Source organism: Opisthorchis viverrini (assembly GCF_000715545.1).
Source record: "Opisthorchis viverrini unplaced genomic scaffold opera_v5_3, whole genome shotgun sequence".
Classification (NCBI taxonomy): domain Eukaryota; kingdom Metazoa; phylum Platyhelminthes; class Trematoda; order Opisthorchiida; family Opisthorchiidae; genus Opisthorchis; species Opisthorchis viverrini.
Genome location: NW_008751659.1, coordinates 277,601 through 299,862, shown reverse-complemented (window position 1 = coordinate 299,862; position 22,262 = coordinate 277,601). Strand labels below are relative to the sequence as shown.

Genomic DNA, 22,262 nt, shown 5'->3' with positions numbered 1-22,262 from the left:
TAGCAACCACTCATGTGCCGACGCACCCACGTATACGCACTGGGACCTACATAAAGGGAAACCCAGTCAGGACACAGGCTCACGTGTGCGCGTGCAGGAGCAAGGAGTCAGCAAGCACTCCAAGTCCACAGACAATCATGGAACACGTGTAGCAGCCAAACTGCGGAGAAAACACGTTACCGCCGTCCGGACTTTCACCAAGGAACTCTCACCTACGATAAGTTCCTTTTTGACTTGCTCCCATTTTCGCATTGTATTTATTTTTATACGTGTCACAGAAATAGTAAAAACTTCTATTAGTGCACACATACACCTTTTGATTTCTATTATGACTATCATCACCTGTGCACTAATACGTGTATTAACCCGAACCGAAACCGGAAGAAGCGGGTGTGCAAATAGGGGGGCCGGTCAAGGTCAGTCAGGGGGGGTTGTACAAGCGGCTATTCTTTCCTGTCCGGGGCTCGTGGTGGTTCGGCCATGGTACCTGCAACAGGGAGAGAGAGGGGGGAGAGACACATAAGCTCATGTGATAGACGTGCATGCAGATACAGTCGAGTCTCAACTGCGTTACAATACAGCAAGTCAAATCAGGCGCGGCAGACGGGGCACGACGGAGGATGGGTAAATAGGTCAGTGGCACACACGCATACATGCTAGTCTACCTTTGTGTTAAGGTGAATGACGGGCTCGAAGGCGCAAAACACGTGGGAATCAAACGTACACGGGTGAAGCAATTACATGAATCGGGGAATTATCATGACTCCGGGTTGAATGTAGTGGCGACACGCTGACATGTGTGGTTCTCGTGGTTTTCGAGATCGATCATTAACACATGTTGCTGAAAATCAGCAAAATAAACTTGACCCATCACCCTCAGGATACGTCCCAAGCATGTTCATACAAAATAGTCGATGTGAATGGCTGATCAGGCCTTAATGTAATGCAGATAAGAAGAGGCTTCCAAAATAGCGGTCAGAAGTTCTCAGTAATCTGGAGACAAATTTCGAGATAGAAAGGAATTGTCATAGTGAACAACTAGAATACCATGTGGCACAATAGACATGTTCATGGCTTGTAGAACCGCTGCATCCGCTGCAGAAACAAACGGGTACCTGGGCTTTAAATACGCAGCAAGACTGAAAGAACCAGCGGTTGGGAATGAAATGAACATCGTCCCATTTGTAGGATTGCAGGATATCCCTTCTTTTCTAGTATGTGCATTGAAGTCGCACGGTTTGTTGACATGAATCTGCAGAACGTTCATGTCTTCGTCTCACTGACTAATGTTTGCTTCAGTTGCGCCAATGATTTCAAGGTTTGAATACTTCAGTTTCATATTTATTTCAGCTAATTCCATCGACGATTCAAATGGTCACTTGTAGCCAAACAAAGGAAAGAAACCTCATTTCTGCGATACAGTCTCGCGGAAATTTAGAAAACTTGTGGGATGTTTTTAGGTCGACGAGCTTGAAATATCTGGATTTTTAGCATGATTTGCTTAAGATGCCATAAGTATTTTAGTCTCCGGTGAGTTTTTTGGACGCATGATCGGTGTCAATAATCGTGAAACCGTAAGACTTTAGACGGCGCGGGGCAGAAGTGTATTATATCTGTTTGTCTGGTAAGGCTGATTTAGGATATCAGATCAAGGTTGAGGACTCTCGTGACCACGAGCGTTAGTAAACTTTCATTCGGCGATAAAGCATAGATTGATATTTTGGCAGTGCTCCTTTTTTGACTGAAAAACCGAAGCTGAGTGTAAGTAAACTATGAATGCTTTCAAATCTGCCTAAATGCCGAGCGCAAAGCAGATAAAGTGCAGTTTAGAACAAACCAGTCGGCGCCTTGTAGATTCGTTTGGCTTCTTTCAGTCCGTTCAGTTCATAAGTACAAGTTCTTAGTTAACACTTCTAACGGACGACAGGACAACCACATCGGGATGAATAGGGTAGGATAGAGAACAGCATCAATCAGTATATTGCGAAGAACCGGTGGCGGACTCTAAAAAAATATTTGGTCGGCAACGGGGTACTATGCAAAAACACATTGTGCTGAATAAAGGACAGCATCTCTCTCACACCAGGGACAAAAACTAGGTATAACAGTAGTAAATAACCAGTGGAGTACCTCGCTCAGAAACCATATGAACAACCCAAGTTAAACTGAATAATTTTCTAAAGTCTAACCAGAAAAGGTCAGAAGGGGTCTACAAAATTACAGAACATTTCTGAGATGCAGTTTTACATACTATGTCACGAAAACGAGCAATCTCTGACGTCAGAAGTGATCGACTGCCGCTTCCTTTTTCAGCAAGAGCAGATATGTGCCAGGCCATGGCAATCAACGTAGTCATGCATCGGCTGTAAGCACAGGTCAATGCGACGGTCCGTGTTCGTTTAATTCACTTTGATGCAGCTGGACAGACCATTCTTAAGTGTGACGAGCAATAACCTTACAAACATAACTAAGGACTAATTAGGCACAAAATAGAATGACGTATGAGCGAAAGTGAGTACGTGTTAGAGACAGTTTACCTTGTCAGAGTTGATAGAATTGGTTGGTCCATTAGCTCGTTGTTCATTGTCAGTAATAAATACACCGTGCGGACCGTGACCATGATAACTGTCCCCAACACACATCAAATTTCACTCATGTGCTTTATTACTGTTTCTAAATGTTCTTTAATTTTATTTGCTGGTGGTATTTGTACGAGAGCCATAAACGGTAAACTGACTGCAGTAGTGACCACTTTCAAACCCACGTACACACAACCATACTTCACTTGACCGACAGTGGATGACGTCCAACTGCAGACGTCTTACTCCACTTGTGTACACATTTGGATTTGTTACACACTGAGAAAAATATGTCATGGTAACCGAAAACCTGGACCGTAAGACTGACCGTAAACTTACACTCCACAAACAGCGGGGTCTGTGTTGACAAAAGATGTAAGAAGAGCACCCGTTTTTTATAAAAGAAAACTCCACTCCGAATTTCCTTATGACCCTTCTGTGCACTTGAACTTCTCGCTGAGGGATTAACTAAATCCCACTCTATCCTATAAAATTTACACTAAGTTCACACTGATGCTACTTGCGTGCTCCGATGATATCCAAGTTTGGTCCACTGTAGCTCTCACGTAAGGGGCTTACTACTGGCGATGACAGACATCAAATCCAACCCTTCGAGATGTGTAGATAATGGTGGGGATGGACAGATGAAGCAACAATCAGATAAGCGAAAGTTTGCGTCTACATACCGAGAGCATCCTGTTCTTCAGCATAGTAATGGCTCCCAGACAAATACTGACCAAGGACCAAGGATGGACATCATTATAGAGTAGCCATATTAGTCGCACATTATATACAACTATATTACCACATGTAGTTACGCTGTGGAAAAAAAAGATCTTCAAGATCAGAGATCAGATGCCGCCTCCCGCTTGATGTCTTCATTTAAAAGAGAGTAACAGTAGCACCCTGGATGTCCCTACGTCTAACACAACACAAATCAGGCGGGTATCCTCCAGTAGGCCGTGCTAAGCTGAGTTCAAAGTAGGGTGAGATATTTGGTTGAATCTTGACAAAATTGTCGTATGAGATGAAATTTGAAACTGCGAGGAGATAGTGCTGGTGCTTATTGTTACAGTTATAATTATCGAGTTACTCAAAGATTTTGAATAGAATTCATAGTATTTGCTTCCAACTCTTGTCCTCTCTGGTGTAAATCGAATTCTATGCTTAGCTATTGACATCACGATAGGTGATATAATAGCTATGTGGAGCCTTTGGTCCGTTTGACTACTATCAACAAGGTAATCTGCCTTGTGCACCAGCCAACTATATACCATAATACTTAGCGCTGTTATCTTTCCTTGCTTTCATTACGCTCGGTTTGGACTTTTCCACCCCATCAAGCAGTCAGAACACGTGATTGCTGACAATGTTGGATAATATCTGATTCTATAGGCTCTCTTTTCAGTAGGATGCTAAGATGAACCGCCAGGGTGTATGGAACTTCCAGACGGCATTCGGACCAAGTCCACCATCTTCGTTTGGAAAAAATGGGGTTCTTCATGATAAAATTCAGATCTGTACGATGAACCCGCTGTGTGCGGATAGATGATAAGAGACGCTTCGCTGGCTCTTACGGACTACTGGAGTTTGGCTTCATTTATGTTTGTAAAACATAATGGTCAGTCTCGTCATTGATCGAAAAAAACTGAAATATGAATGAGTTCGAAGGAGTCTAAGAATTTTCGGAGGGCCTGTTAGAGGCGAACTCATCAAGTAAGTACTTTAAGCAGCTCTAACAGTTCTCCCAACATCGCTAGTGAAAAGTGAGCTAACCACAGCTCGAATTGACAGTCTATTTAATGAGAGTATCTAATACATGCTTTGTCTTGAAAGTCTCCGTTATAAGTTTTACCATTCTACCAGCATTAAAAGTCCAAAATTAGCAGGATTTCCCGTTCATTTGAAAGCGTCATGCATGAATCAGTTTTATAGCTGATGCTTTTGCCCTTGCCTTGGTACAATATTTGATTCAAATATCCTACCTTGACATGTAGATAACATCCAGTATGCGCTTTGGAATCTCTAAAATCCGGGCGCAGAACAAATGATATTCACTGGGAAAGACACATTATCTCATTAGAAGAAGGGCCGTAGGTTTCCTGTTAGCTACAGCTAAATGAAGTAGAGATTTGTAAAAAAAAAATATTTTATTTTTTCATTAAACAGGAACCTGGCTCTTGTGGGGTCACTCGTTGATCATTTCAATTTTTTCATTAAACAGGAACCTGGCTCTTGTGGGGTCACTCGTTGATCACTAGCAACGAAGTGCTTTTCCACATTGCACAATTTCGTTGCACGTTCAGAACAGTGCTAACAACCAGGACACTGGGAGTTTTACTGCACCGTTATTAAGGGTCAGTGGTGGGGAATAAAGCTCCGCCTCAAGTTTTCCGGTTTGTGGAACACCAGTGTTAAGTGTGGTTTTTTCGCTATGATCTGCACTGTCACATTTTTGTTCGCATTTGTGGCCAAAGAAGGCGCGACAAAAAGGGGATCAAATTTAATTTGAGGTGGAACTAGCAAGTGGTCGCGTTTTTAGCAGAATCAGGGAACATTTCAATATTTGCAAGATGCATTCCAAAATGACATAGGGGCTTCTCTGTTAATTATTTGATTTTAGAAGAAATACTAGCCTTTTAGGGCTTTTCAGAACACTGATAGGGGCAGCAGCTGCGGTTGAATGGAAGGCAGGTTGTCTGCTGAACTAAACGTTTATAGCGCTTATGTGATCAGCCGAAATTTAGTTTTGGCCACTAGCATTTTTGACTGAGAATTAGTCCCTCACACTGAAGTAGCACAGTGGGTAGCGATACGTGGCTCTTGTTTTTCTTGAAATTAGTAAGCTGGATAACCTGAAATTAATAAAAATATTGACTGAAACTCGCCCGAATTTCATTGAATATGCTTCTTCAATAGTGTCATTTCGATTTGCCAACAAGTCATTCCATTTAGGTCTAACTAAATACTTTGGGTTTGATCGCCGAAAGTCTAAATATAGGACGTTAGAATAACGAATCTTTTGAAGCTCTAGCTAATTTCGGTACCACCGTTTCGCATTGAAACATACGACTGAAACTGACCTGCCTGAAGTAAATGGCGATCAAGTTAAAGTAAAAGCTTTCCTAAAATATTCTCGATTCCATTGGCCCAGGCGTCCATTCCAGTATTGACGAATATATAAGAAAACAAGTACCTTCGATTAGTCAGTTGTTATTAAAAGATTCAATAGAAAATGGTCAATCAAATCAAGGATCAAATACGTGGTACATGTGGTTGGGATTTGTATGATCAAAGTGAAGCAGCATTTGAGGATGAAGACTCGTAAATTGATCCTATAAAACCCCAATGCCACTGCAAAACTGACAGCCATTTAAGCATCCTGGACAAATATCAGGGAGTTCCAGGAGAAAATAGTCATAAAAGTCACTCAAACGCCAACCTACAAACGGCTGTCTTGATAAGCTGACAGCAGAATGGTTGGGAATAGGAACAGTTTTTGGTATTACACACAACTTTGATATGTGATTCAACTGGAATTCGTTTGAACTTTTCAATGGAGAGATCAAATCTTCGTCACGATAAGTAATATCTGATTTGTGGTATACTTCCTCAGTAATGGTTGCAGCTGAATTGGACTTGGTGCGATTTTGAGGTGAGTCGTTGTTTCCATGTGATTCATTAGGTGTAATATCACGGCTTTCCAAACTAGAATATTCCAAGGTATTTTGTCGCAATACAGCTGAAAGCTGCTTTGAGCGCTCCAGCTGGCGAAGGTGTTGGATACTGGGAACCAGAGTGTCAAGGAGTATTCCAGATGCCTGGCACATTACAAAACTCAACGATGCCATCAAACCGCGCCCACAAGAATATCCTTCATTGTAAGGTGCAGAGCATAGACGTCGTTTGCGTTCTTGTTCACAGGCAACAATGTGATCGAAGCACCTTGTAGAGACAGAAAGATGATGAGTTAACGAATATACTTTAAAGGCTAGAGTGTGGTTGGGTGAAATAGGTTATAAAATAAGATCTAATTTGGCGGTTATGGACACACATTCCAACAAGTGTAACTTGGTAAGTCCAGCCTTGTAACGGACACTGAAGTCTCGAAATCACAAACAGTGGAGTTGTGATAACCCGCTCGCCTCACACGGCAGATGTGCGGGGTTCAAAACCCATCATGACCCAGGCTAAGATTGCTGATGAGCTCTAATATGAGCCAAACTCGTGTTCAGTGCCTTACATTTGGTGTGGACCCATCAGAATGAGTAGGCAAGGACAGGAGGATGATCGTTCTAGAAAGAGTCATATGAGTGTACATTCTAATTAATGGTATCATGATATGGGTATGAAATTTAAATATGACCCAAAAATTCTTTCTGACGTGGAATAAGGCAAACTGAACCCGTTTCTTGAACATCCTTCAGGTGGCACGTTGATGTCATCAATATCAGCTGTGTTTAATGCCATAAAAACAAGGAACGTCTTGCCTGCTGAAACATATTGGTAGCAGCAGGATCTCAGGTTATGACATTGTTCGATCGTTGTGATCGTGTGACCGGTTTCACTGCTGTAACGTCGTTGTCGTTTAGGGTCCAGAGTACTGAAGTATGATGTGGTATCGTAATTTGAAAAGCTCTGACATCTAACAAAACCGATTACTTAAGCTAAGCCAATAGCACTACTTCAAATTCTGGCAACCGTAGTATCAATCGCAGCGTGGCTAGCATTGCTAATTATATGGGATGGTTTCACCTTATTAACTCTCAGTTCCTACTTGAATCGATGGTTTGCTACATGTTTAGACAGAGCAGTGTCAACTAGATACCTACAAAGGTTAGAGTATGTATAGGTCATATTGACGGTCATATAGCTTCCCCGTTCTAATTGTACATTCCTGGATCACGTTAACTGGAACTGATATGTTCTGAGTTGAACAGGGTGACCAGGTAAGCAATATCCATATTGCATTATTGTCTGACTCACTCCTGGATCGATAATGGACGTAAATGGGCCGGATGAATACTGAATTCGGTTCTTCTGTGTTCTCCGGCTGGAATCAGAATAAACTGAGGGACACCAAGAACCTCTAAAGACTTTGAACAGAAGTTACTGGGATCTTCGAATGTCTTTGTTGGAACGGAATTCCCAGTATCTGCAAGCTGCACGCCTTCGGCTTTACAGTACACGACTGGTTCCGACGTCATCATCCATTCCATTTTGTGCCCGGTTGAGGAACAACTTCCCGAACTGCGACAATCATTATATTGTTCGCATAGGGTATTTCCTCGAGATGGAGGTTGCACTGGGCTCGTAGAATCGAAGGATGTAGATGCGGTCATTAAGGATACTGGGTCCTGGTCAAATGCAGTGGAGAGGTTCGTCATGATGCTTTCTGATGGACGGCTGATTGCGGGTTGAAAGGAAGTCCTATTCAGTGCTATGTGGACGGCATCAAGGACGCTTTCTTGGACCAAAATTCTAGGTTGACATAACACCTAGGTTATTTGGGTGAACAAAAGGTTGAGTCAGTATGGCCTTAATAGTACGACAACTAAGACGAGAGGAAACACAGCTATCAAGTAATGCGGCTCATAATCATCCTGATATTCAGCTTTCCAGTGAGTACACATTAGAGTCAACAATTCGGTGTGTTGTTTTCTCAGAATTGCACTCGCAACGTTATGTAAGGCACTGCAACTCCACTAGTTGTTTAAACGGTGACCTTGTTATACATTGATTAGTATTGATTTTTACTGGATGAGGTGTTCTCTCATTAATCTAGCAATCACTGGCAGTGAGACAACACCATATTGATTCACGTGCAACTTGTATGCATCAAAACGTTTTACTCCAAGAATAATTTGAATTCCAAATCCAAAAATATTTTGATCTTTACGCAAACATTTGAAAAATAGAAAAGCTTTTGCGATGACTGAGCATAATCTAGTGAACAAGAATAATCCTTGATCCACAGGAGCTCTTAAAATGTTTGTTTACACGGCGTAACCTTAGAATAAAAGATTACTTTTCCAGGGCCGTCTAAGCTGTACAAGAAAGCGGTCGCAACCACTTGTAAAGCTTTCTCCAAGATACCGTCAGTGTTTTATCACAGCCTTGTTTAGAGGCCATCACGTACTGTGGCAAGCAGCAACATTGAAGGTCTGACATGTATGTCAACTTGCGACAGTAACAACAGTGGGTGGACAATAGCAAAGTGAACGTATCTCATAAAATGTTAACACACATCAACAGACTACTTACGTGCAGAATGCTACAACAAAATGCCAAGCAAACATTTTGCGCAATTTCTTCGCAATTTTTGCTGATGTTAATTTCTCCCGTCTTAAGATTGACCATTGCATTTTGAAGAATGACAGAAAGGCTGTTCATTGTGTCTGGCACCTATGCAAGCAGACGGGAGATAATTTACTGTCAAGAAGTTGTAAAAGTCCCCAATAAGATGAAGTTGAACAGGACGTAAATCTGGCTGGCATGTCCTGTCCGGAATTAGGAAAACCATGTATTCAGACAAAGACCTGCAGAATTAGGAAGGGTATAAGGTATGGCTACACAGCGATCAAATCTCCTCATATCACCATCAAGTACAAATAATATCGATAGTCTGAATGGATTTCGGAATTTTAGTGGAGATTTCGTCATGTAAGCTGTGCTGAAAAGCTAGGAAGCAATGTACAGATGTTCTATTCTTGTTCAAAATTATCAACAACGCACGTCACATGAAATTTCATATTCTCGGTTGTTAGTTTGAACATTTGAACGTCCTGATCGTTTGTATGATTCACTCGCACTTAGGATACCTCGCCGCTCACCCTTCAATCACGCCAGAAACATCATTTGGTCACTTTTTGACTGCCTCGGGACTCCCTGAAATTTCGTGAATCGCGCACTAACATGGATAAAATAGGTGTAAAGTACTTCTCGCATTTGATGCACCAATCGGATAGAGCCTACAGATTTCGGATGTTAGTCGCCCGAACAGTTTGTGAAAGTTTTCGACTGATAAGATCTACATACTATCCAGCTTCTTACTACCACTTACTTTCCAAGAGCACCAATGAATGGTAACCTGTCAGAGGGAAGGTCAGCACAAATCAAAGTTATTGTATTCTGCAAATATACAAACAAACATTAGTTCCTATCAGTATCCTTCGAGGATTTTGTCAGACGGACTTTTGAAGAGTACTCTAATTTACACTCGAATTCAGTTCTAATAGAAGGCTCAACTGAATCCAGCTAAACCCCTCGCTTTTGTGGTCTGCTTCAACTGAATGTGTTGCACCGATCTGACTCGTGTTTTAGTTGTTACAGCTTTTGAGATGTCACAATACGTTTTTGTCTAGATATAACACGCTAGTTATAAGGCTGCTGAAAACTGATTGATACACGATGACCGTTTTCGCCCTTCTTGAGGCAGAATATCATAAACGACCGAATCAACTGGATTCATTTGAGTCGAAGGCCGGTTTTTGTCAGAATCTGTCCAATTTAGGTTCAAGTAGAATATAACTTTGAAGGACTCTCGATGTCTGCGCCTAACTGTTGAGCCCCAGGAAGGGCGAAACCAGTCCTGGACTTCGAAGGGCTTTGATCAACAATATTAATAGTATGCTACGACTAGATAAGGGTGATGGAACTTTGATTTTAACCGTGTGTTTGTGCTTGAAAATCAGTAACGTAGAATCACACGAAAATCCTGAGGCCTAAGTTTGACGAATCTCTCAGCACACATAAAACGACCGTTGCTATGATCATCAGTTTTTAAAGCAAGCCTCGTTTATCACCTCAGCCCAAATGGTGAAATACTCTATGATGGCGCACAGTGTTGTCCCAATGAAAGAAAAACTATTTATGAAAGGGATGCCTATACTTAATGATGATGTATATTGTGCGGATTCCAATTAGATACAACGTGTAAACACTCAATATTGAAATAGATTAACGCATGACTATCAATAAAAATAAGTACGAGCGTCGTCGGCAATTCATATTCCTTCACCAACCTAGTCTTTACTCCAAAAACTCATTTCTAGCCACCTTAGACAAACATTTCACCGCTTACCCTCAACATGGAATTCTGTAGCACAATTTTTGATGACTCAGTCAGTTTTCTTTCACTTACTTAGATATCCAACTAATTTATCACGTGTTTACGAGGTTTACATCACAGGTACTTTTCGGCTCAACTCAACCCCTTAGACCCAAACAGGTGGGGAGGGATCATAAACCCAACCACGAGCTGATGATGTTACCTCGATTGGTGACGATCAACTTTTTAAACTAACTACGGACCCCGGTAGGGAGACCAATGGCTACCTGATCCAGACTTCCTCCGGCATCAACGACAATATTTGTATTGTGTGTGTAGGTATGTATTCGTCTATTATGTGATGCCTGCCCATGCTACTGTTTGTATGTTACTCTAACCTGACGGCTTGATGAACGCCATTAAGCTCACATGTGTAATCCAGCTAACTAACACTATCAAGTATGACTCAGTTTAGATGGCCAGAAAAGTCACTAAAATCGCAAAAGCAAATCAAAATTGGAAAGTTCGTTGTCCACAATCTACGTCAGTGTAATCTGTGATTGAACCAATAGCTTCATTCTGAAAACAGAGAGTGGCCTGGTGGAAGGACACATGGTCAAGTCAACCCCTAGAAACCCTCGTCACACTCGCAGCAAAACAAACTTTTTGTAAATACACTACTCATAAGGTTGTTGAAAACTCTTCGACAGCTCACTATCGGTTGTGCCCTTCCTAAGGTTCGTCAGGTAGGCGCAGACCCGAGTATCGGCCAACTTTATGTTCTCCTTGAACCCAAGTTGGACAAATACACTCATCTACACACCGATTTGGTTGTAACGAGAGATTCATTTGGAACGCAGCTGAATCTCTCCTTTTTTATGTCTTGGGCTATCGAAGATTTTTCATCAACCTCATGAGTAGTGTTTACCATCTATACATACATCGCGATATCTCTAATATAGTGTCAACTAAAGTGGTCTGGTACGGTACATTCAGTCGCCTAGATACATCATAAAAGTTCCAGCTGGGTTCCAAGTGAGTCTTCCGTCAAAGCTAAATTAAAATGCAAATGGGTGCCTTTGTCGCAGTCTTTTTCTTTTTTGGTATTACTGGGTATTGCGAAGGATTTCTGAGATTAATGACCGATTTCCACTAGTCTGTTCCCATTCATCTCAGCGTGTTTGAAAACAGATAAAGATGACATCATAACGCAGGGCAAGGTATGCTGGGAATACACGTACCAACATTTGGGTTAGAGTTCCTCATTTGGGAAAACTGAAAATCAACCTTAGAGTGAGACCTAATTATGTCGTATGACTCGATGTGCGAAGTTTGTGACTATAAGTTTTGCCTATCAGCTGAATAGAGTTCACACATTTAGTAGTAGAGAAACAATGTCGCCGATATGGAGGTAAATTAATTCTTGCTATCCTCATCATAACGATTGGCACTTAGAGCAAACAGTTCATGTGTGAGTCAATCAATGTAGAGGTGTAACCGCAAAGAAATCTCATGTTATGGGGTTTTTCAACTGTAAACGAACTAGTCTCTCTCTAGTTTCTCCCCAGCTCCCCCGGAAAAATCACTTAAGACCCTTATCTGAGACCAAAAAATGAATAAAATCCCAGAGTAAAAGTCTTCCATTATCAGAGAAAATAACCACATGTCCTTATTTAGGTGCAGCGGTTCCCCTACACACTTGCTGAAAACATTTTGGATTCCTCATCGGTTGCTCTGTACTCTTTTCCATCACCTTTAAAGTCACCAAATGGAGTCACGTACATATGATGATAAAATGCAGTTCGGGGGATACTGGTCTTAGATCGGTGATGATGCATAGACCTTCTCCCCAAGGTATATTGTCATAAAGAACATTACTCACAAGGTTCCTGAAAATACTGTGATAACTGGAGTATAATGTCAACTGAAATATGAGGTTACCTTTGTGCAGCACATTTAGTTGAAGAATATCACAAACAAAAAATTCATTGGAGTCCTTCGTGAAAACCAAGTTGATTTTCAAATTAGTGTATTCAGTCCAATTTGAGTCCAAGTAGAACATAGGGCTGACGGAAATTGAAGAAATGCGCTTATCTGATAAGCCTCAAGAGGAATGAAACCGATGGTGGGATGTCGAAGAGTTTTCAGCAACCTCGTGAATGGTTTTCATTACGAAAATATACTTCGGCATCTCGGATATCGTACCAACTGAAACACGAGGTTGCCTGTGTGCAACACACTCAGTTGAAGATCAGCATAAACAAGAAGTCCACTTGAGTCTCCCGTGAAAACCTAATTGATTTGCAAACGAGTATATTTGTCGCAGAATATACTATACTTTAATGACAGTTGATAATCTTCGGACTACCAACCAAATTCGTTCAGCCCCTTTTCAGATGGTACACTTCCAAACGGTTATGAGAGATGTTTTAAAGATACTAAATTCCATGAGTAGGTAGTTAGTTGTTATACATAGGCTGCGGGGCAAATGAGTTCGTCTGTGTAGCAGGAGCTACTTCCAGTATATAACAGTCTACATTTTTGTAGGTAGTTTGTTGGCTGCCGTAAAAATGAAATTTAACCAACTTTCGGCTGTGGAATTTTCCCCGTTTAGTTTGAAGATAAACGTATATGACAAGTAAACTCCACCCAGCTTCTGAGGGGTAGTGTTCTGGGAGAAGTTGAGCTCAACTATAGTGTCATGAAGAAGGAGGATGGAGAATCTGAAATGAAGGCCTCTGAGGTGGAGAATGATCAGCTTAAACTTCCTACCTCACAGAACGACAAGCAGATACTTTCCGTCAAACGGCTTACACAGACGGTGACCGGTGAAGAATTCATTAGTACATGAACACTTCACTGGTGCCTCTTGTTAATTACTGGTACATTCGATTAACTCGGATGAGTTCGGATATCTCCGAAGAACACGGTTCTTTACACCACAGTCTTTCAGCGCTCACTCTCACGGATGGTCCTTTCTGAACCAAACAACTGCAGTTTTCGGCCATTCATCTGGGATCGATTGATGTTTTGTTGATGATTCATTGCTATTCCAGAAATTAATTCAATAATTTGACTTTGTCCTGGCAGAGAACACATGACCACCCGGTGAGTTATTAAGATGATTTATCCACATTTCAGCATCGGGTTGGATGGGTTGGACCAAGCTGATGGAGCTAATCTGTCTTTCTGTTTGTCATTCATTGCACTATCAGAAACAATAGGTTTGGTTTATTTGGATTTATCTTCAAGTCCCATCACCCCTAGATTGTTTACAAAAGCAACAGAGTGAAAATATTTTCATATTTCCATCATGGGTGACCAAGCTGATGGAGCTAATCTGTCTTTCTGTTTGTCATTCATTGCACTATCAGAAACAATAGGTTTGCTTTATTTGGATTTATCTTTAAGTTCCATCACTCCTAGATTGTTTACAAAAGCAGCAGAGTGAAAAAAATTTTCATATTTCCATCATGGGCATTATGTTCCTTCTGATAACTGGGTGAATTTGGGCGTTCTTTTAAAAGGTTCAAGGTGAGTGGCTTTCGGAGTTTTAAACTTTATTATGTGGTTCACTCCGAAATTTTAGATTTGGATCTTACGTATTTTAGGCAGCAAAGCTGGTATGACATTGGTTTTTCGTTTCAAGATATTGATGAGCGTGCCAGTGTCCTTCACGTAATGGAGGAAGATTGATAATTCTCAGTGTAGGTAGATTAATTGAAGATTAATTGAAGTGAATGAAGAAACCTCAAAATCTAATAAAATTTAAGGAATGTCGACGTCCACTCATAACATACTGGGCGTCAATGTAATCACATGAAGACGAGGTTCCTGAGACATCAACATCCAGTCCTAATTTTCACAAGCTGGGATTAAATACTCACCAGGGCTAGAGTGGTCAAATCAGCTTGTTGAGGTGTCATGTTATTCAGAAAAAACACTAAAAATGAAATGTCTGTAGAGCTGTGTGACAGTCAAGGTAGTTCTTAACCATAATCACACCCTAGACTTTCAGTCAGACCAAGTTCCGTGCGAAAATAATCTCTACTTCATGATGGGTTAGCTGCTATATTCAAACGGTAAAGTACATACTAACCGAAGTTATCCAGGTTGAAAATGTAGTGCTTTACTTAGTTTATTACTGGTTATTCGTGACGTTTAATTGCATTTTTTACGAAGCTGGATTTTCTTGTTATTGAATGGTGACGCTTTAATTTTTTTAGGATCAATCTTTGTGAGGCTAATACGTATATGTCTTCGTCGAGGACATTTGAATGAAGAAGAATTATCACTATTTGACCTAAACAGCACAGCGTACGAAACAAAACAGGCTGTATCAGTCCGGCTCAATTGCCTGTCTCGTGACTGCAGTTACGAACTGCATTTCCAATACTAATCAATCGATTTGTCAATCCGGTAAATGAACTGCCCCTATTTCTCACAGTGAGAGTAACGTTACTGATAGCAATTGGAAACGGGCTCCGGCTACATCCACTTATCTGAAATCCCAAGCCAGTCTGGTGCAAATGTTTAGCAGGACAGTTCTGTTCAAAAACACAGTGAATTTTGCTTTTGGACGCAGGGCTGAACTTGGCTGTGGAAAACTTAGCGGCGTACTGCTGACCTGAGATTGAATAGACCAGTTGTACTGTGCACGCGCGCAGCACCGCTCCTTCAAAGGATGGTAAAAAAGAGTCGTTTCCTTCGAAGAGCCCTATGCATGTAGCAAACCATCAGCGGGAAGAAAGCTTGCAACTCTTTAGGGTGATTTTTATGCGGATTTTTTCCTCAGGGGTCAACAGCGTTCCTATCAGCTGCGAAATATGTCGGCACAACTTTTTCCACGCAGTAATTCCAGCTTGGACATTATAGCCATAAAATGTATGGTGAGAGCTTCTGTTAGCTCTGGGTGGAACTAATCAGCTCGGTGACTTCAAGCACATGGAATCTCAACACACCCAAAAAGATAGGGAATAAGCCCATAATTATCCAGGACAAATTAGTTCACTCTATTGCGAAATGCACATTGGAATTTTCCGTGGCCGCCTGATTCACCACTTCTTCTTTCATGAAAATCAAGCACACTTTTCAGCCTAATTAACAACCCTCCATTGTGCAACTGTGCACAAGTACATGTTGGTGAATGACAACTTTTTTTCACACAGTAAGAAACCTGCTAACCTTTTATTCTAACACATAAATAATTTACATATCTTGGGGTGAAACACCTAGGCAAGGGAATTATCTCAAACTTAGCCCAAATTGTATCCCGATAGCAATCTAGCTGACCTCTACTGAGAGGATACTTTAAATTGAATGCTGTCCACAGAGCTTGACAACCTGCAGCACTCCTGGCATCAGGTGAGTTGTGTAGTCCAAATATCCTCAAATATCCACCAAATTGTTGTCGCCTGTCCATTGTCCAGTTCTGTGTGAACCTTCAATCAAAATGTTTGGATATAAACTAAGAATATCTTCCTGGGGAAGTCAAAACCCCGGTTGAATTGGCCGACACGCTGGTTTTTATTAGGGCGGGTGCCCAGAATTTTGACCAGGGGAAGCTAGACGTTGAATAAAAGCCAATGAATGGTGGGGTTCGTTATTTATTAACTGGTACAAAGGATATCAGCACTGGTTATACTTTCACTTTAAGGGTTGATGACTTCTCAGTTTAGGGGGGTAGACTGATCGGATTTGGTCTCGTATGGTGCAGGATTACAATAAGGGGTGGTAATGAAGAACAATAGAACACATAGGATTTTGAACGTCCCTTCTTCAAGGGGGTTGAGATATATACCTCCAAACACCTAGTAGTGGGTGATCTAATTGATCGAAACCGACCTGAGACCATGAAATGCATAGAAACAAAGAATAAACTTGTCCACCTTCTGAGTAGATATGTGGGTAAGACAAACTAATTATGTTGTACCCTCCTTCATTTGCTGCGAATCGCTCATAAGTTTGAGTGTATCAGCTGGATTGATTAATGTCCCTCATACGAAACGGAAAGTAGGACGCTACTTTTCCCACTTATTTCAATGTCATAGCTGGAGAAATGGATATCCATGGTCACTATTCCACTTCTCTGCTAATTCCACGTGTGACTTCCGTGTTCAGAAAGAGTACAAGCCGAAAAGACTTTCTTCCTGCGCACTGACAACTCAAAGAGCAGACCGAGAATAAATCGCATGACAAGAAGTGTGATGTTGGACAGTTAGTAACATTCCATCCTGCCTTGCTTCTAGCTGTTCGCGCAGCTTATCAGCCTTCCGTAGCCTAATCGCAATCATAAAGAGCAGTCATCTTACCCTTGAGAACTGATGTTGGACAGTTAGTAACATTCCATCCCGCCTTGCTTCTAGCTGTTTGCGCAGCTTATCAGCCTTCCGTAGTCTAATCGCAATCATAAGGAGCAGTCATCTTATCCTTGAGAATCAAGTGTGTGGCTCAGAAAAATCCATCTCCGTCATTTCCCACCTCTAGCTCGTCTCTCCTGGGGTTTGCAGGAAGGAAACGCCACCAAGAAACGATGGGGTAGCTATACAACGGTTGGTTGATTCTAAAGCTGATTCGATATTTACCGAAGATTCTTCTCCAACAAACAGTTGGATGTGATTAGATGTTACCTTGAAATAGACAGCCATTTCAGAAAATGGTAAGAACACTTAGTTTATGACGTGCTAAGAATTTCAGCTGGAAACTGGTTCCTCCCCTATGACTGATTCAGGAATACTAGGGTTTCAATATGAGAAGAAATCTACAGAGCAAGACAAACGATGATCAGTGGAACAAGGTTCTATAAATGCAGTAATTTCTACTTTTATTATTTGGTACTGAACTTTGGCAGTCATTCCTTCGTGTTACATCCGATAACATTATTGCAGTTGAGTAACCGACCAAGACGTTGACTAACCTGCGCGAAAGTTGTCTTCACATCAAGTGGTCGCAAATACCGCATCCTCAGTGAAAGGTGCCCCCCATTCCCGCGTGTTGAATAGCTTCCATTGGGTTGATTTAGACAGGTTTTGCAAGTGTCGTTCCCGGGAGGGATTACCTGTGGTTCCGGAAAGCGTCTAAATCCATCCCAATGGCCTATGACCATACACCAGTCGCCCTGAGAGTCCTTCACAATCATGGCCTTCTCCTCTCGGTTGGGATGGAAGCCCCACCCGGAAGTTATCCCTTCTGAAACGGTTGAGGACACCCCGTCTACCGCTGACAACACGGTATCCGTAAATTCATCTTCTTGATGGGCTCCGTTGGTCAAAGTTTTTGTTATAAAGTGATCCCACGGGACAGCAAACATTCCCAAAGTTTTCTTCCACGTAGGATCCATGGGGTCATTGTTTTGGACAGTTTGAAATTTGCGTCCTATTTTTCTCTACCATGAATCAAACGAAATACGCAGAAGGTTGTGCATAAATAACCTAACAGAAACACCTGAAGTTAAAGAAGCGCCGACCATAATGGTCCTGTCAAATAGCTCCAAGTGACAAAAAAAAGTGACACACACATACAAACATGAGACAAGAAATATAGAAAGGTTTGGAGACCAAGTCTACGAAAAAACTGGGTCCTAGTCTTTCAGGCCTTAACAGAAGATGCCCCTATCCTCGTACTACCCCCTAAGCGTAGAAAACCTACAAGCAGAACCTATGTATGCTCCAAGACCATGGCATGCAGCTAACCCCGATTTGCGCAGTAAGCCGAAAGATTGGGAACAAGAGTTCGTTATCCGGACGGCAGTGACCAACACAAAGACCGGTCAGAGTACTAACAAAACGCAGATAAACTCACATCCTGTTTTTTATCCCTTATCTACATCAGGCTTGCAGCTGCCAGTGCATATATTCACTTATTATGCCTGGGTTAAAGAGAGTTTTGGTCTTATAGGAGCTCCCCAGCATTGCATATCCCTGAGTATGCCGTTACCCAAACTCCGGAAATCTTACTACTAGACAGGTATATCACTTACCACAACTTTGGCCCAAGCAGAAAGAGCCAGCACCGCTGTGAATGAATAACAGAAAAAGTTCACACTAAGGCGATGTGACTGGTTCGCCCGATAACCTGAACGATAATCAGGAACTTGTCCTGACTATGCCAACCGTTAAACCCATCAGTTATGATGTCTAGGTAAGCAGCAATTTGGGTGCACAAAGTTGGCCACAGTATGGGACAAAAGCTTCTGAATAAACGGTTTTTCATGTTGACATTTTCTTCAATTTTGGACTGCTATTATAAAACTCCGATTTCATCCTGCAGATGTTGTCTCGAATCACTGTGTAGCATTTTTATCTTCTCTGGGAATCACTAGCAGCCTGCATCTCACGACTCTCCAGGGTGACTCCAACCTCCACACTAGCAAGTGAAGAATAGGGCGTCCGAGTACCAGCATTTTTTCACCAATGTGAATAACTCGCATTTTTAATTCCGTTTATCCATCGTTCATAGAGTTAGATCAAGTGTGGACTTGTGGACAAGCTCCTCGACTGACGAGTTCTCAGCTAGGAGTTTCATGCGACTTGCCGGTTGTCGACTTTCGTGAACAAATTACCCGTTGTTGGCAGTAGTTGTGTGCAAATGAACTGTGGTTAAAGGAACTGGTAAACAATTTATCAAATTTTCCGCTCAAAAGATTTGAGCTAATTTCACAGTTGAGAACACCTGAAGTAATACCTGGTGGAGATTTGCTGTCTCTTTAAAATCTAAACATTTGACTAATTCATTTAGACCGCGCGGTAATCTGTTTAGATGTAACCTTTTCACAGAAAAGTGGACATCTCCTTAAATTTCCAGCTTACAGACTGAATTCAGTCTGCATAAAACAAAAATACTACGCTGTTATTCTCACTGGAAATTTTACGAATTACAATTAATTAAATAATCCAAAATGAAATTAACCAACCCTGAATATTCCATCGCTTCACGCATTGCAACCATAGTGGCATTGCCCTAAAGCCAGTTGATTAGCAAGTCTTAGTGAATCGCACCATCTCTGTCGAGTTGTCTGCAAACTTGTCCCTCGGTGATTTAACATATTTGAGACAGTCTGACAGAAGTAGCACCTCTGTGGGAACTGGGCATTTGAAAGAAATACTAAAATGGGTTGTGAATAAAATGTATTGAAAGCGTTACTGCTTTCATGGCAATAGTGGCTAAAATTCTGCACACCACACAATGAATGAGTCTTATTTTTTCTTCATGGTGTACAGAATTTGAAAGAACTTGACAAACTGCGTGTTATTGTAAACACATACCATGAATTCAAAGTCTTTTGCATTTACATGCTTAAACACTTCACAATACTGTTAAGAACATATGTGACAGTTAAACTGTATTGCCTTAAAGAAACATTTTCACGTGACTTTCAGGATGGGCCTTCAAGAGTGCATTTCCAAAAATTCCTCGGACTGAATGATACGAACTGCTCAACAGAGAGATATTGCATGCATCGGTTCCCTTGTGCAAAGGAACAAGACTGGTACAACACAATGGTGGACAGCGAATTAACATATGCTACTTGCACTATTCAGTTAACAAAAAAGCTCTGTAAGATACGATATTTCAACCCGACAACCGCCCATACAACTTTCTCAGAGCTAATTCTGTTTTTAAAAACCTATATACCATCTTTCAGTTCACTCGGGCTTTCGGCTCAGTTTTATTAATGCAAACTAAATGAACCTGAATGCTCTAATTTTGACAGTCTTTTAAAAATGCAGCCTGACTGAATCCCACGAAAAGCATACGCTTTCAATTAACCCGGGTGTGAAGATCAATATTCCTGAAGTTGATTGACGTTTTCGAAAAGCCTACATCTAAAAGTAGCGAAGGAATCCTTGGTATTTTGCACACTACTCACCTGTAAGGAGATCGGTGGCAATTCAGTATGATCTAGGGTATGGCCCACGCAGAGAAGACAACCGTCTTTCAAAACTTGCACTGTAGAGACTTTGTGTGCGACGCTGTGTAGGATGCGAACAGTGAACACATGATCACCAATGTGATTGAGTACCCTTCAGGAACAAAGTGGGACAGAAATCGTAGATTATTGATAATCTGTTGGATTGGGTGAAAACTCAAGGATAAGAAAAAACGTCTTAGCTCGAACGAATGGACGATTTTCCTTGCCTACTAGCTGGTTTCCCGGAATCAAGCTGAGACAGTTCTGTACAAATACAACAGTATGGATTGACGAACAGCACTATGATTAGTCGCGGAGTTGTTACTAAGTAAAAATTGCTACAGTTTTCGTTTGAAGCGTCTGTGGATCTACTTTAAAGCTCCATAAGATGCCAAAAAAACCTTTGCTGTTTGGTATGACGAAAAAATACTGTACATGTCAAATGAGACGTCAACTCGAAATTATCTAGCTGTCATTGTCATTGTTATTGATGCAGTTCGTTTGCCAAATGTAAGGCATTTGCTTCAAAAGTTCAATTACTGTCAACCATGCTATCTCACCCTCGCCTATTCTATCTAAGCGCACGTAGACAGAAATGGGGCGGTTTCATGAATGTTGTCCGCAAATGGCTAGTTAAGGACCTATTACTGATGCTAAACTTTGCCCTCTGCACTGGGCCCGAGTTGTGACTTCATTTACTCAACCCCTCCTTAACTTCTTTTCTATTTTTCCAACTATTAAGCACCACAGATTTTTGAATGCTTGGATTTCATCATATATATATATATATATATATATATATATATATATATAAACTTTCTGGCCAAGAGTGCAGGTGATGACAGTTTGGAGCAACTGAGGAGCAACGCTTTTTTCTAATTTTGGTCTTTGAACCATATTTCTGATTATATACGCGAAAAGCTCTTTTCGATAACTAATATTCAACGTGGTTGAATACAGATAACGGCGTTTACGGCTCCCATCCAAATGCGTACTCTTCGTCAACGCTTTTTTCTAATTTTGGTCTTTGAACCATATTTCTGATTATATACGCGAAAAGCTCTTTTCGATAACTAATATTCAACGTGGTTGAATACAGATAACGGCGTTTACGGCTCCCATCCAAATGCGATACTCTTCGTTTCCAAATATGCATGAGCTTTTAAGTGGCTGAAATGCAAAACACCGACCATCATCATAAAACTACTCCAGTTCTCTTTTAATAGAGACTGACAGTGAGTGCTTTTCAAGGTGGTCCATCCTGAGGATGAGATCCTTATTTGAACGGATCGACCAATTCCCCAGTTTCTCATGACAGCCGAGCAAACCGTAAATCAAATAGTTGGTGGTTTAAATGCTGTATGGTGTATTTTTAATCATTTTACATATATCATTTGTATTACATTACGTATTAAATTGTTTCTTTTATTTGGTCGTATCTGAAGTACAAGTTCCGCTCCTTGATTAGTAAATATGAGACGCTAATGGGGACTTTAGTGCGGAATTTGTCCGCGAAATCTCAGTATTTGAATGATATGTTTAGTAGGATTCTCCATGACCACTTTTCTGTTCTTCATTCACCATTTTACCCTTTCGTAAGCCGCTTGCTTGGTTGTTCTAAGATTTACCATCAATTAAAAAACGTTATCCACAATAAATAATTTCGGGCTCTTCAGTAATAATTTATTGATCAGCTGTCATTCGGATGCACTCTCACAATAGG

General features: G+C 41.2%; 2 protein-coding genes across 2 annotated transcripts in view; one reads left to right on the top strand and one right to left on the bottom strand.

Moving 5' to 3' along the window:
• Positions 1-1,064: 1,064 nt before the first annotated feature.
• Positions 1,065-22,262, top strand: part of T265_00285 (hypothetical protein) — a gene marked incomplete at both ends in the record, with an annotated part of 149,090 nt that continues 127,892 nt past the window's right edge. The window contains one exon of the mRNA XM_009164030.1: positions 1,065-1,236. Coding sequence (XP_009162294.1) covers positions 1,065-1,236 — 172 coding nt within the window. The remainder of the gene's footprint in view (positions 1,237-22,262) is intronic.
• Positions 6,188-8,972, bottom strand: T265_12503 (hypothetical protein; the record flags this gene model as incomplete). The annotated part of the gene is made up of 3 exons (XM_009164139.1): positions 6,188-6,524; positions 7,566-8,077; positions 8,844-8,972. Coding segments are annotated over 3 exons (978 nt in total), but the record flags the coding sequence as incomplete, so codon positions are not given.